Below are 12,871 nucleotides of genomic sequence, written 5' to 3'. Positions count from 1 at the left end.
AGTCGTGAATGGTGGTGGACAAATAAACAACTGACAGGAGGAGGAGGCTCCACATACATCAACGGTGGTGGGGGGAGCCCAGCACATCAGTGCAAAAGACAAGGCTGAAGCATTTGCATCCATCTACAGCCAGAAGTGCCGAGTGGATGATCCATCTCAGCCTTCTCATGAGGTCCCCAGCATCACAGATGCCAGTCTTCAGCTAATCTGATTCACTCCATGTGATATCAAGAAATGGCTGAAGGCAATGGACACTGCAAAGGTTCTGTGTCCTGACAACATCCTGGCTGTAGTACTGAAGACTTGTGCTGCAGAACTAGCCTTGCCCCTAGTCAAGCTGTTTGAGTACAGCTACAACAGTGGCATCTACCCGACAATGTGGAAAAATGCCCAGGTATGTCCTGTGCACAAAAAGGAGGAAAAATCCAACCCGGCCAATTACCGGCCTATCAGTCTACAGTCAATCATCAGCAAAGTGATGGAAGGGGTTATCGACAGTGCTATCAAACGGCACTTGCTGAGCCTGCTCACTGATGTTCAGTTTGGATTCTGCCAGGGCCACTCACTTCTTGACCTCATTGGAGCCTTGGTCCATACATGGACAAAAGAGCTGAACTCCAGAGGTGAAGTGAGAGTGACTGCCCTTGACCAGATGGGTTTTTACGACATGACCAGTTTCATGATAGTTTCATGACCATTACTGAGACTAGTTTTCAATTCCAAATTTTTATTAATTAATTGGATTTAAATTCCACTAGCTGCCACAATGGGATTTGAACCCTCGTCCCCAGGGCATTAGCCTGGTACGAAACTTGGAACAACCGTGAACAGTGAGGAGGATAGTGTAGAGCATCAAAACGACATAGATAAGTTGGTGGAACAGGCGGACAAGTGGCAGATGAAGTTCAATGCAGAGAAATGTGAAATGATTCATTTTGTGAGGAAGACAATATAACATAAACGGTACAACTCTAAAGGAGGTGCAGGAGCAGAGGGACCTGGGGTATATGTGCATAAGTCATTGAAGGTGGCAGGACAGATTGAGAGTGTGGTTAATAAACCATACCATACCCTGGGCTTTATTAATAGGGGCACAGAGTACAAGAGCAAGGAGGTTATGTTAAATTTGTATAAAACACTAGTTTGGTCTCAGCTGGAGTACTGCGTCCAGTTCTGGACGCCACAATTTAAGAAAGATGTGTGAAAGAACTGGAGAGAGTACATAAAAGATTTACGAGAATGGTTCCAGGGATGAGTAACTTCTGGTATGAAGACAGATTGGAGAAGCTGGGACTGTTTTCCTTGGAGAAGAGAGGCTGAGAGGAGATTTTTAAAGGAGCTACTTCCCACCTCATTCTGTTAGTAAGCGTCAGTCAGCAGCCCCAGTCTGGACTGGCAGCTCATGATGCATTATTCATCAGGCCAAGTTTATGAAATCCTGTGAGTTTGGCCCACAACAACTACAAGAACTACAAAGTTTGCTGCATGTCAACACCAAGAGTGGAAAGTTACACAAGTAAATTGTGAAAAATGATGAATAGGAGGGACAGAATTACAAAATACTAAACAATCAAAAGATGACCACATGAAACAAAAAAGAGCAAACTTGAACCATTAACAGCCAGAATCTGAACTCATTTTATATACACCTTTCTTTCTGTAAATAATTACAGAGTAAAATATGCTGGTGACAAATTATAATGCAGCAATTCAACTGAATAGCAGGTTCTTACAACTCATCAGGAAAAACTCTATCGAATTACAGAATCGCCAAGTTGGCTGTCTCAAGCTCTCTGCCAGTTTTTGCTGTTTTTTGTCATAAAGGCTTAATATTTTCTACATTCTTACCAGTACATGGCCAGCATACTGATCACCTTATAGGAGCTGCAAATTTCTATGGAACTCTGGCTACGCAAGACACACTCAACTGCTTTGGGGGTGAACCGTCAAAAAGTCTAACAGAACAGAAATGCATGTATACCAATTGAAAAACAGAAATGGTACAACGTTACGTATTTATCGGCAGATGATCCTGGGTCATTCAACAACAACAGCTTGTATTTAAAAAGCACCTTTAACATAGTAAAACGACTAAGGAGCATTATCACAAATTAGGGCTGATGGTTGATGACTTGGTCAAAGAGATAGGTTTTAAGGACTGTCTTAAAGGAGGAAAGAAAGGAAGAGAGGCAGAGTAATTCAGGGAGGGAACTCCAGGGCTCATGGCCTTGGCAGCTGAAACACATTTGCCAATGGTAGTGATTAAAATTGGGCATGGTCAACAGGCCAGAATTGGATGAGTGCAGATAACTCAGGGGCTGGAATTTTACGCCCTCTGTCAGAATGGGTGGGAGGCGAGGGGGGGGGGGGGGCGTATAAATTGCGTGGGAGACCGGTGGGGGGAGGGGGGGAGCGCGGGGGAAGGTGCCGTTCACGTCGCCTTCCAGCCCTCGCAGTAATTTTACGAGCAGTGGGGGAACTGGCAAATGGCCTGCCAGCCTCAGACCAATTAAGGCCTTTAAGTGGCCAATTAATTTTCACTTAAGGTCCTCCTCCCGCTGCCACTGGCTTTTTACCAGCAGCGGGTGGGCCTTCCATCATGTGGGGAGACCGCAAGGTAAAACCTGGCGGCTTCCTTGCGGGCCTGGGGGGGGGGGGGGGGGCCTCCTGATCGGGCACCCTGTGCCTCACAGAGGGCCTCCCCAGCACCACAAGCTGCCCCCGCTGGAGCACCTCCCCCCGCCCTCCTGAACAACCCCCATCCGCCTCACCACGCCCCAGCCGATTGTCCCCCGTGAGACCCGGAACCCCACTCTCCTTTATAGAGGCTGATGTCCACAGTGGTCTTCTGGCTGGGTGCAGTCCCAGCAGTTGCACTGCTGGGACTGAGGAGCTGTCAGCCCGCTGATTGGCCGACAGTTCTCGGAGGCGTGACTTCCTGCCTCAGAGGGGCGGAAGTCCTGCCAGGGGCCAATTAAGGGCCTGAGCGGCGTAAAATTATGCTGTGGCTTCCAGGCCCGGTGGTGGCAGGCTCACCCCCGACTTTTTGCCCAGTGGGTGGGGCCTTCGCCCAGCGTAAAATTCCAGCCAGAGGGTAGTAGGTTAGAGGAGGTTCATAACTCTATACACAGATGGCTTTGGGAGAAGTGTCTTGAAAGCGATACTACAATCTGTGGGTACCGACAACTTTAAGTTGTGTGACTGAAACTTGAATGGATCAAGTCCTCTGAACTTCCTGAACATAAGAATTTATGAAATAGGAGCCTGAAGTCGGCCATATGGTCCCTTGAGCCTGCTCCGGTCATTTTCAATGATCATGACTGATTCTCGATCTCAACTTCACTTTGCTGCCCTATCCCTTGATTCCCTTAATGCCCAATAATCTATCATCCTCAGCCTTGCATATACTCAATGACTGAGCTGCTACAACCCTCTGAGTGTAGATTATTTCTCCTTATCTCAGTAAAAAAAATGGCCAATCTCTTAGCCTGAGACTATGCCCCTAGTTCTAGACTCTCCAGCCAGGGGAAACAACCTCTCAGCAACTAACCTGCCAAGCCCTCTCAAAATCTTATAAGTTTCAACAAGATCACCTCTCATTCTTTAAAACTCCAGAGTGTACAGGCTCATTCTATTCAATCTTTCCTCATAGGACAACCTTCTCATCTTGGAATCAATCCAGTAAACCTTAGTTTCACCCCCTCTAATGCAAATACATCCTTTCTTAGGTAAGCAAGACCAAAACTACACAGTACTTCAGTTGTGGTCTTACCAAAGCTCTGTACAGTTGCAGCAAGACTTCCTTACTATTACACTCCAACCTCCTTGCAATAAAGGCCTAATTGTTTGTTGTACCTGCACGTTAACATTCTGTGCTTCTCGTACAAGGACACTCAAATCCTTAATACCAACATTCAATTGTTTCCCACCATTTAAAAAATATTCAGTTTTTCTTCTACGCTGTTAAGATTTTCGGAGCCACCTCATGTTTGTAATCGAGACAATGCTCCATTGTACCTTTCAGGTCTTCCAATGATCGCTGTGCTTGTGAAGCAGTTGATATCAACAGGTAACAGGAAGAAAAAGTGACTTCTTTTAAAGGACCGAAATCAGGATATTCAATTTATATGTTTTGTTTTAAAAATTCTCTTCAAAATTAGTGCTACATATTAATTTTAAGATCTAGTATTGATTCTCATATACTGCTGTCGACGCACACTGAAATAGGATATTAATTGTACCTGTTGTCTGTTGCTTTGGCAGGCAGAACTCAGATGTTTAAACCAGAGCATCGCATTCCCTCTATTACCAGCCTGGAATTTGTAAGAGTTTCCTGAAAATGAATGAGAGAGAAAAGTAGGATGGCAATATTATATCGAACTTTTGCAGTAGTAAATTCAACTTTGAAAGGTTTTCTTCTGTAGTTAAGAAAATTGATTATACCATTATGAATCAGAAAGAAATTGCATAATTGAAAACGTAAAGAAAACAACATATTTGCCAGTACTTGGTTCACTCAGCCACGTGAAGAGATTTAAACAGATACAAAGGGAGAGGAAATTAGACCTCTTTCCATTCATTACTCACCCCGTTCAGAGTCTGTAAGCTGGAAAACATCTGGATGCTCCGGATCATCAGCCATCATCACCATCCAACCCACAACAGACACACTCTTACTCAAACTCGATTTGAACTGCAAAACAGAAAAGTTAGACATCAGGAGGACTGTGATCAATACAGGACTTCTTCATATTCGGTTGAGTAGAGGGGCTGCATTGCTGCATGAAACAGCATATTACTAAAACACAAAGCAACAAAAAACAGACTATAACTTTTGGACTCATTGAGCTGGATTATGGTTCCTTGCTGCACCTGCAGAGCACAGTTCTCAACAACAACTTGCTTTTATATAGCACATTAAATGCAGCAGAATATCCTATGGCACTTATAAAAGCAGAATGAGTGCTGAGTCACAATGGGGAGAATTGACTGAAGGTTTGGTCAAAATACGATATTAGGGAGGTTTTTAAAGGCACATGATAGAAAACTGTGAAAAGCTCAATAATAGTGTCATATTATTGCATGAAAATTACTCACACGTGCACTGATCCTAATCAGGAACTTATGCAAAAAAATTAAGTGATACATTTCAAGCACTGATTCTCAAACCGAGGTCCTTGGCACCTAGGAGCTCTCTCTGTACGGTCATCCAACTTGCACCAATCTGCCATCAGATTTGCGGATTCTTCCATTTACTTAGTGTGTTATTTCTGTTGCTGAGTCATAATAAAATGTTTTACAGCATTTCCTTTTGTACCTGACATTGTTTATTGGAAGTTAGGACAAAGGAGATCCCTGGGAATGTGGCAATATTTGTAGATGGATACCCTGGCAGTGCATATAAGTAGTTAGATGGTCTCATCAGTCATTCAATAGTAATACCGATATCACTTAGACAGTCAAGAACATCTTGCCCCCTTTTTCTTCACACATCATGCGAGTCAGCCCATGCTGTCAATAAGGGAGAAGCCCTAGGGAGGCCATCTTTTAAAAATGTAACCTCTTTCTCACATTGTATAATTGTCTCCTCTGAGATTATAAGTCAGTTCTTTTCCAGGCCTGCGAAACCACAGTAATCATAACAAAAGGGCCACACATAATGAATCCCATGAGAAAAGGAAAGAGGTTAGATGGGAAGGATCAGCCTATGTGGACCATGAACTCACGAAAAACAAGGTCCTTACAAGCTAGGTTTTGTTTAAAACCTAATTTCAGCATTGATCACAGACAACAGTCTGTGCCAAAGGAGTCAAGAGAAAACAGGTGCTCACCACTTTTCAAATGAGACACCTGCATTCTTAGCAGACCTGTCAAATTCCAGGAAAGAATATTAAATTTCAAGTGCTGCAGATGTTCCCTGAAAGAACTGGGCCTCAGAACTAAATTAAGCAAGCAAATAAAGTACTGCAGACACTTAAGGGCTAATTCTAACTTGGCCCACCTGGTAGAAATGGGGTTGTAACAGTTGTAAAGTAGCTGTTGCATTTACCGCTTGGGTTAGATCCTGCCTACCGCCAATATTTCTGGGGCCTTTCGCTATGACCCAGGCGCCTACCTAAATCAGGCCTCTCAATGCATGCAAATTGGGGTCCAACGGCATGCATAGAACCCTAACACAACTTTAACAGCCTGCTGGCTGGGTGTGTAATGCAAGGCATGTGAGAAATCAAAACAGTCTGAAACCACCAAAGGTGGAGATGGCATGTTCTGTAATCATTTTGAGGAAATCCAGGATTCAGAGGAAACAGAAGGAACAGACAGAGGAATCTGTGCTCCTTCCAGATTCAGCATACCATCAAAACATAAAAGTTGATCTATCCTTTTCCTGTGGAATGTAACTATTTAACCTGCTTGTTGCTCACAGCTGCAACAGATCCTCCTCAAAATATCTCAAGTCTCAAATTTAAGCTGAATCATCTCAAAATTAACTATCTATTTGTATGGGCAGAGTGGATTGTGGCTTCAGAGATGGCTGCTACATTGCCCACTCTGGCAACCAGCTGATGAGTAAAGGGCAAATAGTTGAAGGGAAAAAAATTGCATGGATATAGGGAAAGAGCAGGCAATGGGATTAAGTGGGTTGCTCTTCAGAAGAGCTGGCGCAGACTCAACGGATTGCATGGCCTCTTTCTGTGCTGTACTATTCTATGATTCGAAATGACAATTTTCCCAGATAGCAAAATCCCAAGTGGGAATCAGGCAAACTGTGGTGTTTTCTGTACAAAAGCACACCATGTCTATAGTCCTTCTGTTGGACACTCTGATTGTCTAAATATCTTGCACATTTATCCTTATTTACATAAATGGCTTGTAAGAAGACACTTATAAACAAGCCTAAATAACATGAGGTGCGATTAACAAAGACATTTCGTCAACAGTCAGGACAGAAGTAATACTAAAAGATTATGAATGAATTGTCATTTGGAAGTAAGCAGTCTTAAGGGTCTATAATAGTCAGTCAGATACCCAAGTAAAAGGAGTCCTTTTCTGACAAAATTTGAATATTCACAGCTAGAGGACAGGAGGAAATTCTCCCACACAGTTATTTATTTACATCTTTAGTTTTGGAGATCACAAAGCTCCAGAAATAAAACACCTTTCTTTCCTGATCTGCTAGCATTTCTCCAGTGGCATGCAAGTAGAGTAGAATGCTGAAAAGACTTCTAAAATCTACAACAGCCAGGCCTCTCAAGTGACGCAATCAGATAATTCACCTAAATTCTGGGCAGATTTACTGATTCGAATGGAAAAGAAAGGCAACTCAAGCACAGTATAAAATGCATAAAATAGACTCCTATGCTATTATTATATATTATGAGGATAGTGTAGAACTTCAAAAGGACATAGACAAGTTGGTGGAATGGGCAGACTGGTGGCAGATGAAGTTCAATGAAGAGAAATGTGAAGTGATTCATTTTAGTAGGAAGAACATGGAGAGACAATATAGAATAAAGGGTACAATTCTAAAGGGGGTGCAGGAGCAGAGGGACCTGAGTGTATATGTGCATAAGTCATTGAAGGTGGCAGGACAGGTTGAGAGCGTGGTTAATAAAGCATACAGTATCCTGGGCTTTATTGATAGGGACATAGAGTACAAGAGCAAGGAAGTTATGTTGAACTTGTATAAGACACAAGTCCGACCTCAGCTGGAGTACTGTGTCCAATTTTGGGCACCGCACTTGAGGAAAGACATGATAGCATTGGAGAGAGTACAGAAAAGATTCACGAGAATGGTTCCAGGGATGAGGAATTTCAGTTATGAAGCTAGATTGGAGAAACTGTTGGAGAAGGTTGAGAGGTGATTTGATAGAGGTATTCAAAATCATGAGGGGTCTGAACAGAGAGAGAGAAACTGTTCCCATTCGTGAAAGGATCGAGAACAAGAGGGCACAGATTTAAAGTAATGGGTAAGAGAAGCAAAAGTGACATGAGAAAACATTCTTTCACGCAGTGAGTGGTTAAGGTCTGGAATGCACTGCCTGAGAATGTGGTGGAGGCAGGTTCAATTGAAGAATTCAAAAGGGATTTAGACAGTTATATGAAAAGGAAGAATGTGCAGGGTTATGGAGAGAAGGCGGGGAATGGAACTGAGGGAGTTGCTCTTTTAGAGAGCCTGTGTGGACACGATGGGCCGAACAGCCTCCTTCTATGCTGTAACGATTCTGTGATATTGTTTCTGCATGTCTCAATATAAATCCTAAATCTTGAACTTTTAGATGTAAGTTTTACAGCATTACAGCAGAGCACCTAATATTTGAAACCAAGGTGCATGATACGTTGGTAATAAAGGATCAGTACTGGATTAACTTGCTGATCAGGAAGCCTGCATTTGTTTGACATCCCTCTTCCATGTACCCCTGAACTCTATATCCATATTATTTTACTGTCTGCTTTGTAATTATGGGTTATGTTGCACACAAGATGCGATATAAAGTTGGTGCGAAAATATAGAAATCAAATCCTCTGAAGAAGATTCCCAATCAGAACTGTTTGATTGGAATGAAAAAAACTAGATCCATACAGTTAGCTAACCACTGTCACTTCTTTAATTTGCCTGATAGGATTTAAAAGTAGCAAAGCATTTCATGTCAGAAGGAATTAAAAAAAAAAAATCAGGATTAGCCTTTTCCTTCAGAAGCAAAAGCAGCTATTTGATTGGACAATGGATATGTCTGTTGTTCAGGCCTCAGAAAAAGTACTTAATTGGGTGTAAAGCACTTTGGAACATCCTTAGATTGTGAAAGGTGCTATATAAATGCAAGTTCTTTTTAATGTCAAACATTACTTAGTAACCTCCAAAGTAACATGAGACATATCAAATCTGTTACACTGTGCCAATATAATGTGAAATGTAGATGTTCTCCCTTAAGATCCATTACATAAAATTTTCCAATGGGAGTGTCTACTGTCTTTGACTAAGACTGATTATGTTTAATATAGCAGATTGCTTTCATTGGACTCTAACTAGTCTGAGAACAAATCAGTTTTTGGGAATAGTTGTACTTACATGCTTTCTTTCTGTTGGTTTTAGAGACTTGGCAGAGTAGTAATAGAGTTTTGTTCCACAAAGTGCCACCCAGTACTTGGTCCATGATGCAACCTACACAAAAAGACCACAACTGGTAACTGATCTGATACTGTAGCCCAATTTGGATGGAAAGAACATATGGTGTATCTGTTTTGGTGGGTTAACAGGCTTTATTTTCAATATGAACACATAAATATTAAAAAAACATGCACAGGTGATAATGGACGACGGACCTCAGACAGATTTCGATTTGTGAAATCCAGAGAGTCCTCCTGTTTCATTTCAACTGCGTGTACACAATTCCCAGCAATGCCAAATGCTTGGGCTATTCGTTTCCCCTCATGTTTCAGCACATGGATCAAGGTTCTAAAATTCATGTTTAATCCATCCAAGATCATACATTGGCACCTTTCATTGGATAAAAGTTGCTTGAAATGACTTACTGCCTGCCTCAAGTCGATTAACATTTGCAAAAAAAGTCAGCATTTGTGTGATGCTGACATATCAGCATGAAAGTTGTCCTGAAAAAGGAACATTTTTGACCTATAGTCTGACTGGCATTGCTCTTGTTCTTATTGGGTGACATCATCCTGAGGACACTCTTTCCATTCTTCCCTCATGTGGAGATGCCTGGCCTCCACTTTGCACTTCCTTCTAAATGCCATCATATGAAATGTGTTTTAAATATTGTGCACAGCAAAACCAGCCCAAAATATAGGATCGATATATTTAATGACAACTACAGGGCCTTTAGCTGCCTGCCATCTAACCCAGATAATTAATTTACATGCTATATTCAAAGAAGAAAATGTGAAGCCAAATAAATTGAGACAAACTGGAATGATTTCTTTTTTACACCAAAAGCAAGTAAAACGGGTTACCTCTCATGGTGTGGCTCATGATAAATAGGATCATGTGCTGCCTTATAACAACAGAAAGATTGTACTATACAACACACAATGTATTATGCTGCTCGCAGGTTGTCACTGTAAGGCCACAAGGTGTAACAACTTCAAACAGGAATATCTGGCGTATATTAAAGGCCAAATTCCCAAAGTCAGAAAAAAACAGCAGGACATGATCAGTTGTTTTTCTTTTAACAAGATTATTTTGGATCTGTGACTGGTGGACACAATTACATTTCTCAAACATGCTCATATACATATAATATATATGCAAGTGTACGTATATATTTAAATATATTTATTTATATATATATATACACACACACATATGTATGCATGTGTATTTGTGTGTATATGTTGTGACTACGGCGGGAGTATTGCACTGTTAATTCAGTCCCAGTACTCCACATGTCACAGCATATTATTAAAGTTTCCCACCTACCGGAAATTAGCCAAATTAAACACTTTATTAACCCCCAGAATAAAAATACACCAAACCAGGTATCTTTAAACGACAACAAATGAACTATTTATGAATAAACTAAATCTTAAACAATACTGAGATAAAGCTATGTCTGAAAAGACTTGATAACTTCTTATTCCTGCTAACCCTCATGCACACACACACATTCAAAAAACAACGGTTAATCGGTTCTAAAATGATGTTTTAAATTAGAGCTGTTTCTGAGGAATAAAAAAATAACTGGGTTGTAAGTCTTGGTGGGTTACGTTCCCAGTTCACCGAGGTGTCCCAGAGTTGAATAGCCAGACTTGAAGTCTCCAGGTGAGTTTGATGAACAGTCTGTAACGGATAGGCGCTCATGGTACTTTGGCAGCAGTAGGCGTCACAAGGATCTTTCAACAAGGAGTACAACAGGTCTATTTAGATTTTTGAATTAGCAGTCTATCAGTAGAAACTTTACTGAGTTTCCAGAACTCTCAGAAACACGAAAGACAACAGAAAATCACTCCTGAGGCAGAGACTTCTTAGAGACGGGAGTAAAAAAGAATTTGCTACCTCCAATAATGCAAAGATTCCTTCCCGGTGTCTTTTCCTCTTTAGGCGAAACACAGCCTGTAGGCCAATTTAGATTTTCTGCTGTTAGAGACAAATCCTTCCTTCCTTCAAATAGCACACTTCACCAGTCTGCCAAATCAAACCGGTTCTAGCCAGCCTTTACACATAGTCAAACTGATACAATACAGCATGTGACCTCGCTCTATTGCTGTTGTTTAGGAAATAGGCTTGCAGCACACACACTGTTCCCAGAGAATACAAAAACTGCTCTCAGTCTTAAAGGCACACAGACCCCCCTTTCATTTTTAAAAAGAGAAAAAAAAACACTTCCATGACAATATTAATATAAATAAATATATATTAAAACATACTTAAATATTTCAACCTGGCGATCAGTTACCAACAGATTGTCACCAAAATAACTCCACATATACTATAATTTAAACTTTAGGAGAGTGCTCTGTGAAGGCTTTTCTAACAATTTTCCAAATCCAATACACTATTCAATATTCATTGTGTGATGAGCACCAACACCCTATCCTGCTTGGCTGACTGCAAACTACAGTTTAATCTATCCCCTAAGAATTAATCTGCAGATTTATTAAAACAATTCCAAATTTAGGTAACGTTAGACTGGCGTATGCAAGACTGGTTAAGTATTGTTGACTTTTGATACTTTCTTGATCGGACATTAAATGGAAACAACCATGGCTTTGTTTAATTTTGGCAAGCTCAGAAATATTGAACTATCTGTTTGAAACTCTCTCAGATCAGCCTTATTGGCCACTGGAGAGTGTGACATTATCAACTATTGAAGCAACAACAGCCTGCATTTGTATAGTGCCTTTAATGTAGGAAAATGTTCCAAGGCGCTTCACAGGTGCGTTTTCAAACAAAATTTTCTGACTACATCACATAAGGAGATATTAAGACAGCTTGGTCAAATAGGTAAGTTTTAAGGAACATCTTAAAGGAGGGGAGATAGGTAGAGAGGGGGAGAGAATTTCAGAGCTTATAGCCTAGGCAGCTGAAAGCCTGGCTGTCAATTGTGGAGCAATTAAAATTGGGGATGCGCAAGAAGCCAGAATCGAAGGAGCACGGAGATCTTGAAGGGTGTAGGGCTGGAGGCTGTACAGATATAGGGAGGGGTAAGGCTATGGAGGTGTATGAAAACAAGAATAAGAATTTTAAAATTGAGGTGCTGCCAAAATGGGAGCCAATTTAGGTCAGCAAACACAGGAGTGATGGGTGAACATAACTTGGCGTGATTTATGATATTTGAGCAGTGTTGGATGAACTGAAGTTTATGGAGCGTGGAAGATCGGAGGCCAGCCAGGAGAGCATCAGAATAGTCAGGTCTAGAGACAACAAAGGCACGAATGAGGGTTTCAGCAGCAGATGAGCTAAGGCAAGAGTGGAGTCAGCTGACTTTAGGAAGTAACCATACTGAGCACGCTGCTGGTGCGTGCAGCCAATAAACAGCATGGCTAGCAGTAGCTGCACGCAGATTTAATCATAATGAGCAGGCAGCACGAATTTAGCATCCTGCCTGCATTCTACTGAATGGGCATGGGTTAACTGCACATTGCAATTCCTGCCCTCATTTTTTGGGGCTATCGAATTTTACCCCCCTCGACTCCTTCCTTTGGTACAATTTCATGGTCAGAGGCCATCCTCTGATGGTAATAATTCAAGCATGATCCATTCAACCAGGAATGGGTGCATTACAACCAAGCCAATATTACTCTCACCTCAAGGTTTTTTCTCCGTCTCTCACACATCTGTATATATACACACACACACTCACACACAGCTATTTTTCCCTCCATAACTCAAGAGTATCTGAAGAAACATGCAATG

At 41.5% G+C, this 12,871-nt stretch overlaps 1 protein-coding gene across 8 annotated transcripts in view; it reads right to left on the bottom strand.

Moving 5' to 3' along the window:
• Positions 1-12,871, bottom strand: part of ralgps2 (Ral GEF with PH domain and SH3 binding motif 2) — a 556,829-nt gene that overhangs the window by 21,863 nt on the left and 522,095 nt on the right. For 6 of the 8 annotated variants that reach the window (XM_068037884.1, XM_068037881.1, XM_068037883.1 and 3 more), the window contains 3 exons: positions 9,068-9,160; positions 4,588-4,693; positions 4,242-4,333 (listed from right to left, as the gene is read on the bottom strand). In XM_068037884.1, the coding sequence (XP_067893985.1) occupies positions 4,242-4,333; positions 4,588-4,693; positions 9,068-9,160 (291 nt within the window). Of the gene's footprint in view, positions 1-4,175; positions 4,334-4,587; positions 4,694-9,067; positions 9,161-12,871 lie in introns of those variants that run through there. The other 2 variants (XM_068037880.1, XM_068037887.1) reach the window with 2 other exon arrangements.

This window comes from Heterodontus francisci, chromosome 8 (assembly GCF_036365525.1).
Source record: "Heterodontus francisci isolate sHetFra1 chromosome 8, sHetFra1.hap1, whole genome shotgun sequence".
Lineage (NCBI taxonomy): Eukaryota > Metazoa > Chordata > Chondrichthyes > Heterodontiformes > Heterodontidae > Heterodontus > Heterodontus francisci.
This window is presented reverse-complemented; position numbering and strand designations above follow the sequence as displayed.